Genomic DNA, 16,202 nt, shown 5'->3' on the forward strand with positions numbered 1-16,202 from the left:
GCATTGGACTTGTCCTTGCGTGTGTCTTTTACTCTCTGCTGGGCAGGGAGCTCCCCAAGGCTGAGGCTTTATTCCACTCTGCTGGCCATAACCTGGTGGCTGGTAAAGAGTGGAAGGGAGAAAGGATGGATGGTTGGATGGATGGATGGATGGATGGATGGGCAGGTAGGCGGAAGGAAGAAAGGGAAGAAGGAAAGGAGGGAGTAAAGGAAGAAGGAGGGAAGGAAAAGAGAGGAGGGAAGGGAAGAATGATTGCCTGCATGATGGACAGGAAGGGGGAGGGAGGGAAGGGAGAGAAGAAAAAGAAAGGAAGGAGTGGAGGGAGGGAGGGAGGAGGAAAGAAGGAGGAATGGATGTGAGGATGAAAGGGAGGATGAGAGGGAGGAAGGGGGTGGGGAGGAAGGAAAGAAGGAGGGATAGATGAGTGCCAGGAGGGATCCATCCATGGATAGAAGAAAGGATTCATAGGGATCATACTTGATAGTAGTCTGGATAAAATTTTTGAAAAGTGTACAGTGCCCTAAAACCAACAGAACTATGAGCATAGCATAAGGCCCCGAGACTTCTTCCTGTCTGGGGGACCCCAGACTTCCCATCTGTAGCATGTAGTGTCTTGGACCAGATACTCTCTAAAGGCTTCTTTTACTCTGACATTCTAAAATGCTGTCTTTGTCGCTTCCCCTTTCCTCTCCCTTTCCTCCAAACCAGAATGTTCCTTGAAAGGTCCACGTGGCCCTCGGTTTCTAGATCCATGCCAGATTATGTGGCGGATCCCATGGCTATGGTCAACCCAGACAGGGCTGTTCTTGGACTTACAATGCTGCCCCCACACCGACGACCACCACAAGGTGTGGGGGGTGGGGGGGTGCATCTCTGAAGACTACATTGTTCTGGAAGCAGCATGGCTGCTTCTTGTTGTGGATACAGTGTGGGGCCTTGGCCCTCCTTGAAGTTCTCTGTGAGGGGAGCTCACAGAGGGAGAACATAGGGGTCACCCCATCCAGACTGTAGCCCAAGGCTGGCTGCTTCCAGAAGATGGCCTGGCTTGGGACATTGACTATCTTACACAGGCTGGGAGAAGGGGCCCCAGAGGGAAGGGGAGCTATGGGAACATGCAAGCAAGGATGACCAACTGGACACCTGGAGGAGAACTGACTGGCTGGGGTTCTTCTAGAGCTCTAGGGGACCCAACTGGAGGCTGTAAGAAGAGGCCTTGCCTGGAATTCAGTCTAGCAGGACAGATAGCTCCTCGGTTCTCTTTCCTCAGGTACCCAGGTCTACTGGGGGCTAGTGAAGCCCGGGGTCATCAGATGGGACCACCAAACCAAACCAAAGGAGCTCCTGAACCTTTCTCCAGGGTCTCAGATGGTTCTGGACAGGCTGGGCCATCCCGACCATTTCCTTCTCACTGGTGGGGTCTGAGAAGAGGGGGCAGCCACGTATGTTCAGAAAGCCCCAGCCCTCCAGAAACTCCTTCCTCGCTTCCACCCACTACCATACCCAGCAGGAGAGAAGCAGACCCTATAGTTTTGGTGCCTTTGAGGACCCCCAGTCCAGTTGTCCTTCTGCTACTGGACCTACAACACAGTATCCCTGACAAATGAGCATTTAGCCTGTATTTCAGTACCTCCAAGAATGGGACGCTCACCTCCAAGCTGGTGGTGGGAATTCCTAGGAGAATGGGGGTGGGGGTGGGCATAAGAGCTGTCTAAGGCCCTGGGGCAAATATCTATCTTTGCGGTTTTAGACTTGAGAGAACCCAAAAGAGACCACATCAGTGACATACACATTCCTGAAAAAGAGCGTGAATGGACTGTGGTAGGACGAGGAGGGCTGGGCCATGTGGCCACTGAGGGGCCCAATTCCACCATCACAGCCCTGTCTCATTCCTTTGCCACCTTGAGCCTCAGCAGGCAAAGTCACTTTTATCAGTCAGGGTAGGCTCAGCGCTTTACTAAGTCACCCCCAAATCACAGCAGCTTAATACCTCAGTAGTTGATTTCCCACTCAGGTACTTAGTGGATATTTTTATTTTCAGGGACCGAGGCTACGTCCTTGTGGTGGCCCTTCTGGCTCCTAGAACGTCAGCATGTAACCGGCAGCTGGGGGAGGAAAGGGGCTAAGCGCCTGGCCTGTCGTTAGCACACATCCCTTTCACGCGCTGTCCCCCGACCGTGAACACAGTCACGGGACCCCACCTCACCCCAAGGAAGCCTGGCAAATGGAGTTGAGCTGTGCGTCCAGGAGGAAAGGAAAGGCATTTGTGAAAACAAAGCAATTCTGCCCCAACTTCTTACCTCCCTGAGCATCCTAACTCGGTGCTCCGAGGAGGGAAAGGTGGCCCGTCCATTTGGCCCATGTTGGAGGGGGTGGTGAGCAGGCATCCTCCCCTGGCCTGGCCTCTGGCTGGAGCCAATACCAAGGTACCCCAGGTTGCTTTGCTCTGGGTGGGAGGGCTTCCCTCTGACCCTGTGTTTCTCCTCCACAGTATGTGGCCTTCGCCTCCCTCTTCTTCATCCTGGTCTCCATCACCACCTTCTGCCTGGAGACCCACGAGCGCTTCAACCCCATCGTGAACAAGACAGAGATCGAGAATGTTCGGAACGGCACGCAAGTGCGCTACTACCGGGAGGCGGAGACAGAGGCCTTTCTCACCTACATTGAGGGTGTCTGTGTGGTCTGGTTCACCTTCGAGTTCCTCATGCGTGTGGTCTTCTGCCCCAACAAGGTAGAGTTCATCAAGAACTCGCTCAACATCATTGACTTTGTGGCCATCCTCCCTTTCTACCTGGAGGTGGGCCTGAGCGGCCTGTCTTCCAAGGCCGCCAAGGACGTCCTGGGCTTCCTGCGTGTCGTCCGCTTCGTGCGTATCCTGCGCATCTTCAAGCTGACCCGCCATTTTGTGGGCCTGCGGGTTCTGGGCCACACTCTCCGCGCCAGCACCAACGAGTTCTTGCTGCTTATCATCTTCCTGGCCCTGGGCGTCCTGATCTTCGCCACCATGATCTACTACGCCGAGAGGATAGGGGCACAGCCCAATGACCCCAGCGCCAGCGAGCACACCCACTTTAAGAACATCCCCATCGGCTTCTGGTGGGCCGTGGTCACCATGACGACGCTGGGCTACGGAGACATGTACCCGCAGACATGGTCCGGCATGCTGGTGGGAGCGCTGTGTGCGCTGGCGGGCGTGCTCACCATTGCCATGCCTGTGCCCGTCATCGTGAACAATTTTGGGATGTATTACTCCTTAGCCATGGCTAAGCAGAAACTACCAAAGAAAAAAAAGAAGCATATTCCACGGCCACCGCAGCTGGGATCTCCCAATTATTGTAAATCTGTCGTAAACTCTCCACACCACAGTACTCAGAGTGACACATGCCCGCTGGCCCAGGAAGAAATTTTAGAAATTAACAGAGCAGGTAGGAAACCTCTTAGAGGCATGTCGATCTGACCTTTCACCTCCGCCCCCCGTAGCGATGATTCCAGATTCAGTCAGACTGCTTCCTTAGTTCCGTGGGTGACCCGGGACCCCGCACTCAGTCTCGAGGTGTGGAGCCCGGGAGCCCAGGGAGATGCTGGGCAGCCAAATTCACAAGGCGAGAGCCTACTGGAGGAACCTCACTGGCGGCCCTGGGTAAGGAGGTTGGCGCGCTGGTCTCGTGAGGTTCGGAAGAGACGACATGGCCCGCGAGGTTGCTGAGGACTCTCTTGGCAGGAGCCCAGGGGGCTGCTGCTCGGTGGGCAGGAGGCAAGCATGAGTCTCTGACTCAGGCCACTGTCCCAGGGCTGGGGCAGGGCAGGGGTGGGTGTGATTCGGAAACGCCAGATAGCTTCTGGTTTGGTCTTCCCTTGGCCCCCTTCAGGCTGTGCAGACAGCACAGCTGGTGCAGGGGATCGGGCAGGAGGGTCCCTGCAAAGGCAGTAGCAAGGATTCTCACCCCGCAACAGAGCCTGTCTCCACAGCTGAGTAGAACTCCTGCTCTGATTCCAGCTGCCTAGCTCCAGGTGCGTCCTCGGGGACACCTGTAGCCCTCCGTAACAAGCTTACTTACCCCACAGCATGCCGAACCAACTCACCTTCTACCACCACTCTAGAGTTTAGCATTTATCTTTAGGAACCTGTTGGAGCGACTCTAGCTTTCACGTTGTCTGTTTGGGTTGATGGTCGAGCGGGAGTTTCCGGTGGCCTTCTGATGGAAGCGGCTGGTGAGCAAAGGACGAGCGGGGGCCACCATCCCGGGCAGCTTTAGGCGAAAGCACTACGGACCAGCAGCCACCTTCCACCGAGGGTCCTCCCCGTGTCCGGCAGTAGGGACTGCAGCAGCAATACGTGACAACCAGACCAGTGTCCAGCCACATTCCCGTGAATTCAGTGGGGGGCCGGGAGGGGAGGGAGGGGGCCATAAAACAATACTAGTCACCGTGGGATATATTCTCATATTCCATGGCTAGTGGTTTGTTATGGGACTATCTCAGTTTTATGAGAACCTGCACATAGCACATAAAGTTGATCATGGGGCTCTGGTCTGGAGATATAAAGCCCATAGTCTACCTCTACCCATGGAATACCATCAACTTATTCTGTGGACACAGGGATTTCAAGGAAATGAATGACCCAGAGAAGAATGGCAACACTGAGCTAAGAGGTGCCAGGGTGAGGGAGGCTGAGTGAGTGACAGGTAGCATTTAGTCTAGGGAGGATGTCCCCGTGCCCAGGTGTGGCAGGCGAGCTCAACCCTGGATGTGGGTGGCCTCCCCCAGCGGATGAGGGATTCCTCATTCCTGCCCCCTGCTGACGCACACCCGCCACCCCATCCCGCTCCCGATCTGGCTTCATTCCACACCTGTGCTGCCTAGCACAGTACCCCAAGGTCCACTTCTCTGCCCGTGGGGGCTCTCTCGCCCCTTCTTCTGGTCCCATACCCTTCCCTGCTTCCTGGATTCCTCGAGGCACTCAAGAAGAACATGGTTAGTGTCATGGGCCAGGCCACGGGGGTGGGCGAGGGTCTCCAATGCTGGAACAGGGGGCCTGAGGTAGGTCTGCATCCCTCTGGCCAAGGCATGGCTCCTGCTCAGCAGGGGAGGCACAGGCGAGCGGAAAGTTCCTATCCCGCCTCTCTGCTTTGGATTAGGTGGACGTCTGACTTCAGGAGCCACCATCATGGCAAGGAAAGTTCCTGGGGCTCTGCGGAGGGTCTGGGCTGGCCTGGCCCCCACCTTCAGTCCAGGACCCAGCAGGGAGAGCTCAAAGTTGGGTGATATCCCTATGGCGCTACTTGGCCCTCAGGATTAGTGCCCCAAGCTTGGGTGCCCAGGCCAGCCTACCAAGGATCCCCAGTTCACTCTAGTCAGGCACAGATTCCTCTGCACTCCTAGAAAATGCCAGTATTCTCCATGTGCTGAGGGTGCACACACACACACACACACGCGCACGCGCGCACGCGTGCGTGCATACACCGAGTGCAGATGTGTTCTGACATGCACACCAGCTAGTCCCAGAGACACAGCCCTCTTCCCGTGCTGCAGCAGACCCATGAAGCCCTTTCACTCCTGGTGGATTCCCTGGGCCCCCCAGCCATGGCAGCCCTGCTCCCAGGAGCCTCCTGGTCCCTGGCCCCAGATCTCAGGGACCCAGAGAGCCCTGGCTCGGTCAGTCCTTGGCTGAGGAGGGATTTGGGGGCCTCCCAAGCTTGCCCTCAGGAGCCCAGATGCCCAGGCCATCCTGCCTTTCTCTCCCCAGCCCCACACTCTGCCCGCCCTCCCTTTCCAAATGCTCACTTGCACTGGAGGTGCTGTCCTGTTGTCTAGACCTGTCCACCTTGGCTCCCAGACCCCTCTGAGCCTCCTCCCTTACCAGAACACTCCTTCCAAAGGCTGGTGTGTGAGACCCAGATGATCTGTCACCAAGGTGTGTGGTCCTTAAGGACCTCCATCTCAGCATCATGGGGTCCCTTCCCATTTGCTTCCTTCTCTGCTTGTAGCCACATACCCAGATGGGTGTGGGGACATCTGTGAGTTGTGGGGGGAGGGGCAGAGGTGAGGAAGGCAAATATGGGTGGAGACCTGAACCTACAAGAATTGAGAGAGGTAAGACACAGCCCCCAAGGCCTTTCCAGCTTCGCTCCATCCCCAAGGACAGTCAGGTTGCCTTAACAAAATCTGGATTTCCAGTTCCACTTTTAGAATCTGGTTTAAGGCTAAATGCAGCCTGCTGGGCTCTGGGGCATCCCCTACCCCTGACCACCCCCAACTCCCCAGGGCCAGATCCCAAGGACTCAAGGCCTCCCAGTCATGTCAACAACACCTTCCCTCACCTCCACCTCTTGGTCTGTCCTGAAGACTCAGGTCTGTGTGTCTGTGAGGGGTGATCTGGTCTCCTCTGTACCATGGTAGGCATGGCCTCCATGTTTGGGGGATTTGTCCTGTGGGGATCGTGGGGGTGGGGATGCCAGGAGGGCATTCCACGTAGGGATCGCCTGGGTCTGATGGTCTAGGAGAAGATGCTCGTCTCCCAGAAAGGGTCTCCCACCCCATCTAGAGGCGGGGTCCTAGAGCACCTGCTCTGGACAGTTTGGAGTGCTCCCTCTGTCCTGCCATGTCCATTCACGTGTGTGTCTCGTTCATCTCTGCTCCTCTGATATGGGTTGGTCCTTTGTGGTGCTGCGTCTGGGGCTGCGGGGTCCTACCATAGGTGAGCAGGGTGCTGGCATGGGGGAGGGTTGGTGGCCAGACCCACTTTTTGCCCACTGGCAGGGAGGGCAGCCGGCAGCTGTGAAGTCCCAGAGAAAGTGCTCCCTGGCCTCCCCAGGAGCCACGCACTGTAGCCTCTGGGTCATCTCTGGAGGGGGGCTCCCCCCTGAGCAGCTGAGTGTGCAGCACCCCTGGCCCTGGCCTTCCGCCTTCCCCTGCCGGGCCACAGTGAGTGATGGGAGTGGTGGGAGTCCACGGGGCAGGGAGGGTGACAGGAGTGGGCAGAGGTGACAAGACAGGATGTGGGCAGGGGCCTTCCGCACGGGCCGACTGAGTTGTTACTCGGGTTAGAGGGCCGGGCTGGGCAATGGGGGCCCGGAGTGGGGTCCTCGAGGCCCCTAGGCGGGCCAAGGGGGAGCAGTAGGGAAATGAACCCCCTCTGAGGGCCAGGCATGGGTGTTCTTTTCTATGTTGTTCACATTTTCTCTCTTTCTCTCTCCACTAATCATGTCTCTCTCTCTCTCTCTCTCTCTCGTTTTGTTGCATGACTTGTGCCAGTTCTCGTGATTATACTCCGCTCGTGTCTCTCACAGACTGTCCCCACTTAGCCTGGGACTTTTTCCCTGAGCCCCCTGCTGGGGAGACCCCTCAGGGCTAAACCCCAGGAAATGCCCAGCACCCCCACCCTGCCCCAGCCCAGCGGGCGCCCCCCCACCCCCCGGCGCCCGCTGCTGGTGTGAACAGTAAGTAGTCGGCGCTGCCCGGAGAGCAGGGCGGAAAAGCCAGCCGTGCTGGCTGAGGGCCCAGGCACCGGGTTCTCCTTGCTCCAAAGTTTAAAAAAAAATGACCCTCTTGCAGATGCTCATCTCTCTCAGTCCATTTCAAAGCCTGGAAACCATCTCCGTGAGACGCTGCCCATGCTGTCATTCCATCACTGCAGGCGGGCGGGGTGGTAGGGGGCCAAGGGGCCCGGGGCCAGGTGCGCAGTCTTCGGTGGGGGGGCCAGGTGGGAACCAAGGCTCCCAGTGGCCCTCTCCTCCAAAGGACAGCGTGGGGGCAGGAGGACGGGGAGGTGTGGGGGAGCCGGCACTTCTGGCCATTTTCACGGGTTCCCCAGATTTAGAGAGTTGGCCCTGCTTGGTTTCTCTCTCTTCCAGCCACCCCTCTCGACTTGGGGAGGGAGAATGCTCCCCGTTTCTGAGAGCAGCCCAAACCGCAAATAAGCCACCTGCCTTGGGAGGCTGGCTCCTTCGCAGAACGAGACCTAAATACACCCACCTAGTCACAGCTTCCTCTCAAAGGGCATGGTGGTGCTTGAGAGAAGCAGCAGACCCCAGGCGTGACCTGGAGTCTTTCCAGGAACAGAAAGGTGCCTGATGGCTGTCCCTGCCCCCAGCCCCAGTAGGGGAAACCAGCCCAACTCGGGGCCCTTTAAAGGCCCTGGGAGCTCAGTTCCTCCAGGGCCAGGGCACCAAGGGGCAGAGCTGGTAAGTGGGGGCTCAGCACTCAGGGCCAAAGGAGGGGTGTCAAGCTTTACCACCCCTTGACCCACTCCTGGGCCAGAACCACCGGCTGTAGATTCCTCCACCAACAGATGATGGCCCCCAGAGAGACAGCAAACCCTGGCTCCCCTCCCAGAGGGAGAGGCTGTCGGCTAGGACTCGCTGTTTTCCCCTTGAGGACCATTTGTGCAGTGTACTGTGGGCCCCAACCCCGCACCCCTATCCACTCTCACCTCCCTGATACCTCTTCCCTTCTCTCTCCCCGCTGCCCTCCTCCCTCAGCCCCTCCCCTGGGAGGGAAGACTGGGGCCAGCCAGAACCGGGAGGCAGGGAGGCAGGCGGGGCTTGTCTGTGCGCACACGTGTGTGCCCACAGACACGCCCCAAGCGCTAGGCAGCTCCCAGACCCCAGAGAGGCCCCAGTCACGTGGTGTCAGAGTTACCTTGGTAACTGGCCTTTCTGGTTCAGAATAAATCGGGGAGCGAAGCCCCTGGGATTTGTCAAGAAACGCACTGTACGTGAAATGCTTTGCCATCTTGTACGACAGACTTTTTTTTTTAAGTTCCAAAATTATGATGGGATTTTTTTTTTTGGATTTGCTTTACGAATAAACCTGATTGGTCCATTTCTCTTTTGACTGACTGCCTCTTTGTAGTGACATGATGTGTACACGGGCCGTGATCCCGCCCACGGGCACGCTGAGTGTGTGCACGTGGAGAAGGATCACTCGTGCGTGTAGTTACATGATGTGAACAGGGTCGTGGAGGAGGGTCCCCCTTTAGTCTTTCAGAGAGCCCCCTCTTGTGTTCATACCCATGTTGGTGGTGCCTTCCGTTGAGGCTCTCCCCATAGATGAAGTCTTTGAGGGAGTTATGCTGCCCACCATGGAGACTGAGTTGCTCCCCCCTGGCCTGGAAGATTCTGCCTTGAGGGCAGAGAACAGGGGGCAGGCTCAGTTCCCAAGAGTGATGGGCGGGAGCTGAGGCCAGACAGAGCCACCTCCGCCAGCTCCAGAGGCTTCCACAGCTCTGCTCCTGGACTTGGGAGAGGGAGAGCTGCTTGCTCTGGCCACGCTTTGCTCCCCCCACCCCCCACCGAATGTCTCCTCGGACCTCTTCCCAGCTTCCTTCTCAGGCTGTCCCGGAGGCCAAGACTCCTCTTTACCCACCCGAGTCCATCCGCCACTGTTGTCTTTACACGTCCATCTGCTCTGCTTTGCCGGGACACTGCTGCGAGGAGGCAGAGGAATGGAAGGCCCTCCCGAATCATGGCCCGCTGTCACTGCCTCATGCATACATCCCTGTTGTGCCTTTGCAAGCTGACCAGGCCCGCTGCGGGCAGAACGGGATGGCGGGCGCTGGCGGGATCAGGGTGGGGGATTAGAGCAGATGGAGTGACTAGCTTAAGTCTGCGTGGGGGATGGAGCAGATTCAATGGTTGAATTGGGTCTGTGTGGGGACAGAGAAGACTGTGTGACCCAGGCCTGGTCTGTGTGGGGGGTGGGACATACAGAGTGACGAGGGTGAGTCTGCGTGGGGACAGAGGAGACTGTGTGACCAGGCCTGGTCTGTGTGTGTGGTGTGGGACATACAGAGTGACCAGGGTGAGTCTGTGTGGGGACAGAGAAGACTGTGTGACCAGGCCTGGTCTGTGTGGGGGGTGGGACATACAGAGTGACCAGGGTGAGTCTGTGTGGGGACAGAGGAGGCTCAGTGACCAGGCCTTGTCTGGGGTGGGAGACATACAGAGTGACCAGGGTGAGTCTGTGTGGGGACAGAGAAGACTGTGTGACCAGGCCTGGTCTGTGTGGGGGGTGGGACATACAGAGTGACCAGGTTGAATCCAAATGGGTAGGAGGCAGGATGAGTGATGATATAGGGTGTGTGTGGAGGACAGTGTGGAGTGTGTGATGAGGTGGGATCCCAGTGAGGGGTAGAGTTGAGATATGGGGTCTGGATGGGGCTAGGGCAGCCTTGAGGAACTGCTAGATGTGGGTGGGCAGCAGCCAGGTTCTGGTCAGCAAGAGAAAGAGGTCTGAAAAGGCCACCTCTCTGGACTGGAGTTTTTCTGAGTGTCTGTTTGTCTTCTCCCTGAGCTCTGTGTCTGGCCCCCTACCCATGACTGCATCCACACCACCCTGTCTCATCGGTCCTGCCTTGGGCCCTGGGCTCGGCCCCCAGCACTGCGCTTGCTGGACCCATCACCAACTCATCTTTTTGCAAACTTTGAGCAAACCCAGGAGCCCCTCCTTCCCTGCACTGTGGGCAGCTCACAGGCTGCCCGAATGAGCTGGGAACCCGTAGCCTCGTGCCCCTCTCCATGGCCCACTCGCTCTTCTGTCCTCAGGGACAGGCTGCCCTTTGCTAATGCCCCACCTCTGGCCTGTCCCCCTCCCCCACTAAACAGTTTTCAGTGTCTCAATAGCTTCTGCTTATATGTTTGAAGATTCCAAACTGAATGGGGAGGTGGCGAAGGCCGCGCTGGCGAACGAAGACTGCCCCCACATAGACCAGGCCCTCACTCCTGATGAGGGCCTGCCCTTTACTCGCTCGGGCACCCGCGAGAGATACGGACCCTGCTTCCTCTTATCAACCGGGGAGTACGCGTGCCCACCTGGTGGAGGAATGAGAAAGGGTATGTAGGGGAGGCGGGGGCACTCTGCATCAGCTGGGCCGCCTCGCGTTCCTGCAGGTGGGCGGGTGGGCGGCGGGGGAGGGGTGCTGAGGGGCAGGCAGGCACGCAGGGTGGGGGCAAGGAGCAGAAGGAGCCCTCCCAGGGTTGGTCTCTGGAGGTCAGAGTCCCTTTCTCCCAAGTGGGATGTCAGGCTGGCAGAGAGCACTTGAGGTCCCCGCAGCTGGGGATGGAACTGAGCTGAGGGGTAGGAAGGGGCTTGGGGACAGGCTGGATGACCACGGGGCTGTGACCTTCAGGTAGGGTGTCACCTGGGGATATGAGAGGAGCCTGGACTCCTCCAAGCTGCTCTGGGAGATAGCAGGTGAGACCAAGAATGCCAAGTGAGCTCCCCTGTCCCTTGGCAACAGGGTCGGCCAGGCCTGGCCAGGACCCTGTGGGCTTAGCCACCCAAGCTCCTTATTCTGGAAGAGCACCTTTTGAAGAGAATCTGTAGGTCAGTGGGAGGGGAGACATGAAGAAAGAGGTGGCCTCAGGGCTTGAGGTGAGGCCAGTGTCACTGCAGAGGTAAGATGTGTGCTAGTCAGAACATCGCCCATGGCAGTTAGAGAACTCCTGGAGTGAAGGTTAAGCAGGACTCTGTGCCCCACCTTCCATCCTTGGTCATTTCCCCGGGTGTGGTTAGCGCCCCCTTGTGGTTGGTGAAGGTTGAGCCCCACGGTGACCTCCGTTCAAGGTCTCCTTGTATCAGACCCTTAACTGAGGCTGCCCCCAAGCAAGGCAGGGTGGGGGTAGCGGTAGGGGGAGACTTCTACTAGAGCTTGAGCTTGGGCTGGAGAGAAGCTTGAGGCGGGGGCCCAGAGCACCCTAGCTCCAGGCTTCGGGCATTGGCCTGAAAGGCAGAGGAAGCCATCCTGGGCCTGTTGGACTGGCTGGGCAGCTCATGCATGCCTGGGAGTGCCTCGCGGGCTCACTCGGGGTGCATGCTGACTGGAGTGGGCAGGCTGGGCGGGAGAGATTGTGGGTTTTTCTAGAGCAAGAGTTGATTAGCCTGTGGCCATTCACAACTGCTCCAGTATTTGAAGTGGTTCAACAATGCACCAGGAGAAAACACAGAATTCAAAGTCCAGGGCAAACCCACACCCAGGAGAGGAGAGGCAGCCTACACTGAGATGGGGAAGTCCTTCTGGTCACTGGTGCTTAGTGGGCCCACCAGATCCAGGCTGCCCCCTGCTTCCTCGCCCTGCCTGGAGGTCCCTCGGACGCCAGTGCGGCCTATACAGCTGCCCGCATGGCGCTGCATGGGGGAGGGCTGCGGGCATGGGGCGGGCCCATCCCAGGCACCTTCCATGGATAGGCCCGATGCTCCCCTTCTCAACTGGCTTTTTCCTGGGGGGATGCTCTAGAATCCAAGGAGCAGGGGCGGCCAGAGGGAGGGAGGGGGAAAGCAGGGAGGCTTTGTAGCTGTGCTCTGCCCGGTAAGGTCTCCTGGGCAGCCTGTCTCCTTCACCTTGAATGGTGGCTCAATCTGGGTGGCCTAAAAGAGCGGACAGGAGAGTCTCTTCGCTGTGCTTCCAGAAGCCCAGGGAGAGTGGGACAGAAGAAGCCCCACCTCCCTGTAGTGGCCAAGGGAGCCCAGCGGCAGCCACTGTCCACAGGAGGGACCCGCTCCCCAGTCCCACAGAAGCGGGGGTGCCAGAGTCTCTGGGAGGCACCGAGGGTGAAGTGCCCCCACCCACATCCACCCGGCCCTGTTCTCACGGAGTCGTGACAGCGCTGAGGACTTGCTTCTCTCCGGAGAATCGCAGTGCCTAAGCCACGTGCAGAGTAGGGAAGTTAGGGACCCGACACGGTCCCCAGGAGGGAGAAAGAGAGGCGCGCTGGGCCGGCTCACTGCATGGGAAAACCAAGCCAGCTGGAGAAGAATCTGCCTGCCTCTGCATGCGTCTGCTCTGTCTTTCCTCCTCCTTCCTTAAAAACTAAGTACCAAGCGGGATGGGAAAGCCGAGAAGAGAAGCTCAAGTGTTAATTGTATTCTTTACATACAGATCTTTGCAAAGAAAGCCCTGTCATTGCTAAGTATATGCCGACAGAGGCTGTGAGAGTGACTTGACCAGGCGGCTTGGCCGAGGACACTGGTGGCTATTAAGCATCTGGGTGGACCAGCAGCCCCTCCTCACCCTCGGACAGAGTAAATTCACGCCAATGCAGGTTTGCCGGACGAGTCCGAGTGGCCCAGGTCTTGTGCTAGGACGGACGTAGCTTTTTCTACGGCCAAATGGTAACTGACCGTAGAGGATTTCTTTTCCTTCTTTTCCTTTTCTTTTTCTTTCCTTTCCTTTTCTTTCTTTTTCTTTTTTCTTTTCTTTCTTTTTTTTTTTTTTTTTACATTTTATTTTATTCGGGGCGGGGGGTGGAGGGGTTCCTTAGCATGACTTGCATGAAGTTAAACAGAAAACCCAGCAAACCAAACCCACCAACCCTCCTGCAACTGTCATGATCACCCCAAACAACTACAACAACAAGAAAAAAAAGCAAAAAGTCCTCTATTTTCTTTCCAAGCTCTTTACTTTGACACACGTTGCTGGAGCCAGACTGTATCAGCGTTTGGTAGAAACCTGTACGTTTCTGGGGGCCGGGGGTAGGGGTGGGGACTGGGAATGGATGGATGGCTTCCCTTTTTGTACACAAGCTCAAGAGTCAAGGTTCCCAAAAGGGCAGTCGGTCAGTCATCGGTCATATTGACCTCACCTTCATAGTTCATCTCTCACGCGGAAACCGAGAACTTTGCTCCAAGTAGAATTGTGGAAACGTGCACTGCTGCTTTCTTCCCTCTCTGTCTGGCATGCTTGTGACCCAGCGGACGTCTCCCCAAGACCCCTGACAGCGGATAGTCTAGGTTGATTCTATCATCTTCTTGGTGTGTAGACCCAGTGTGATCAGCTCCCATAACAAGTTGTTCATTTAAATAATCAACACCGTGCGGATCTTCCGAGTGTTACCTTAGAACACCAAAATCAGGACCACGGGAGGGGCAGCCCCCCTCCACCTTTATTAAGGCACAACCTGGCATTGTATGCAATTTAGTACTTCAGAGTAAAAAACTGCATGCCCAATGTGATGCAAAGCAATTCTAGCATGAAATAAATTTTGTATCATGGTTTCTGTATAGTCTAAAGCAGATTTGTTTTCCTGAAGCAATTGGAGGTTTGCAGAGACCCACTTCTGCATCTTGAATAAATATAGTATTTTCCCAACAGAAACAGAGGACAGTAGCTTGGCTTTGATCTGATTCTAAAATTAGTGGTGGGGTGGGGGGTGGGGAAGGATGATATTTTTGAAAAACACATGCTTGAGTTGAAAAAAAAAAAATGCAACATCTCGAGCTTTCACTGCAGCTCGCAACATTTCCTGGAAAGAGAGCAATGCTGCTTTAGCTCAACACCCTCCCCTCCTTGGGCTCTGGCCCTCCATAATAAAAAGCTGACTTTTGAGATGAAGCATGGATTCGGGTTTTTATTGCCTTCGGCAGGGTGCGATGTGCCTATAATCAGGCCTGCTGGGCTGGGCTGGGGTAAACCAAGGAGCTGGCTGTCCTCCTGCTGGGAAAAAGCAGGTTCTTCCTGTTTGGTGCGGTGAGGGAGACCGTTCTCAGAAGACTTGGAGCAAAGACTTGACCCTAAAAGGAGCATGTCCTCTGGTGGGGTTCAGTGATGGGAAACTTCTCCGTGAGTCATGCCATATTGACGAGTCCTTGAACCTGACCATGTCAGAGCTCCCAGCCCCTGTGCAGACATTAGCCACCCCTCCCGGGACCATTCATGCATCTGATGGTGGCAGAGGCAGGGGCCCTACTGACAGGTCTGGGTGCCCTACCCTGCGGCACCCTGCTGGGTCCAGTCCACCAGACTCCCTTACTGTACGCATCTCACTCAGCCGGGAGGCGTCTTGAAGGCGAGGAGCCCTCTCTCGGGGATCTGGATTTGTGTGGGTTGTTCACTTGGTTTCTCAAGGGGAATAGGGTAGGGACTGGGGTTCCAATTCTTTTTTTATCCATTGGAGAATCCAGGAATGTTCGGGTGGAAAGTCCCTAGCGGTCATGGCAGTCAGCCTTTGAGCATCTTATAGATGAGGAAGTGAGGTCTGCACAGGAGAATGCAGAGAATGGGCTTCCCAGGGCCACAACCAAGTGGGTGTCAGTCTCCCCGGACTTCGGCTCCCTTGATGCCCCCAGCATGGCCCGGGTCAGCCGTCAGATGGGAGGCTGAAGGTGGGCGTGAATTCTCCTCCAGCAGTGCCGTGCCCCGTCGGAGCCTTGGGGCGCGGGAACCAAGGGCGCGGGGTCAGTGGGGCAATGAGTACAATAAGGCCCAAGGGGTCATGCAGCCAAAGAGCTGCTAAGTCACACTGTGTGTGGCACAGCCGTCCACAAGTATCGGGACGTGAGAGCCAAGCAGCCTCAGCGGCTGCAGGGAACATCACGTTCACCCTGCCTGGGAGTCAGCCTGGTTCCTCTGGTGGACCCAAGGGGGCTGAACACAAAGCCATTTGCAGTGCGGGTTTTCTGGGACAGAGTAGCTGATGGGGAAAGGAGACGAACATACATTGAATGTCTGCTGAATGGGGGTGTGTGGGAGGGTTTGTCTGGGAAAGAGCCCACAGTAATTCCACCTGCCCATTTTAGAGGCAAGAGGACAGGTGCAGAGAGGTAAGGGAACTGGCCCAGCGGCACACAGCTAGGGAAAGATGAAGGAAGATTTTCACGCAGGTGGGCTGGCTCCGGGGCTCGGGTGAAGCCATCTCAAGCTAACTGGGGCCTTCTTGCGACTAGAGCCCAGAACGGACAAGATCACTAGCATGGCTGGTCCTGAATCCCAGGGCGCTCAGGACCTGGCCTCCTGCCCTTCTTCATGAAGCACAGCGGGTATGAGGGAAGTGGCCACTTTACACGCTGCTCAGAACCTTCCACACATCTGGCCACCTCACTCTCCTGCTTGAACATCTGCCCTGGCGCCCCCCCGGCCGTCCCACCACTTCCCACCTAACATGCTGACTGCCAATTCCCATCTGTTACTAAGTCTCTTTCTATGGAAGTGGCAGGAGCCTGGGGTGGCGGGGGGAGGGGGCAAGCGGGGTAGGGGGCGGGGAGAGCACTTTCCTCTGAGCCCCAGGCCTGGATTCACCTTTGGAAGCACGGTCTCATCTAGTTTGGATTTGACAGCTACTGGGGCCAAGATGGTGGGGGATCAAGGGAAGAGGGGGTGCCTGTGGCCCGGGTGGGGGGATTGTGTGGCAGACAGATTGTGAGGGTGCGAACAGCCCACTAACACCTGGAACGTGGGGACCGCACAGTCACCGCAGACGCCAGGCGCAGGA

The 16,202-nt window shown here is 56.9% G+C and overlaps 1 protein-coding gene across 1 annotated transcript in view; it reads left to right on the plus strand.

Annotated features, from left to right (window-relative positions):
- Positions 1-14,315, plus strand: part of KCNC1 (potassium voltage-gated channel subfamily C member 1) — a 44,385-nt gene extending 30,070 nt beyond the window's left edge. The window contains exons 2-4 of the mRNA XM_047693270.1: positions 2,489-3,422; positions 10,641-10,829; positions 12,875-14,315. Of these exons, the coding sequence (XP_047549226.1) occupies positions 2,489-3,422; positions 10,641-10,829; positions 12,875-12,939 (1,188 nt within the window). The 3' untranslated portion in view covers positions 12,940-14,315. The remainder of the gene's footprint in view (positions 1-2,488; positions 3,423-10,640; positions 10,830-12,874) is intronic.
- The last annotated feature ends 1,887 nt before the right edge of the window (positions 14,316-16,202 follow it).

The sequence above is a fragment of the Lutra lutra genome, chromosome 10 (genome assembly GCF_902655055.1).
Source record: "Lutra lutra chromosome 10, mLutLut1.2, whole genome shotgun sequence".
NCBI lineage: Eukaryota > Metazoa > Chordata > Mammalia > Carnivora > Mustelidae > Lutra > Lutra lutra.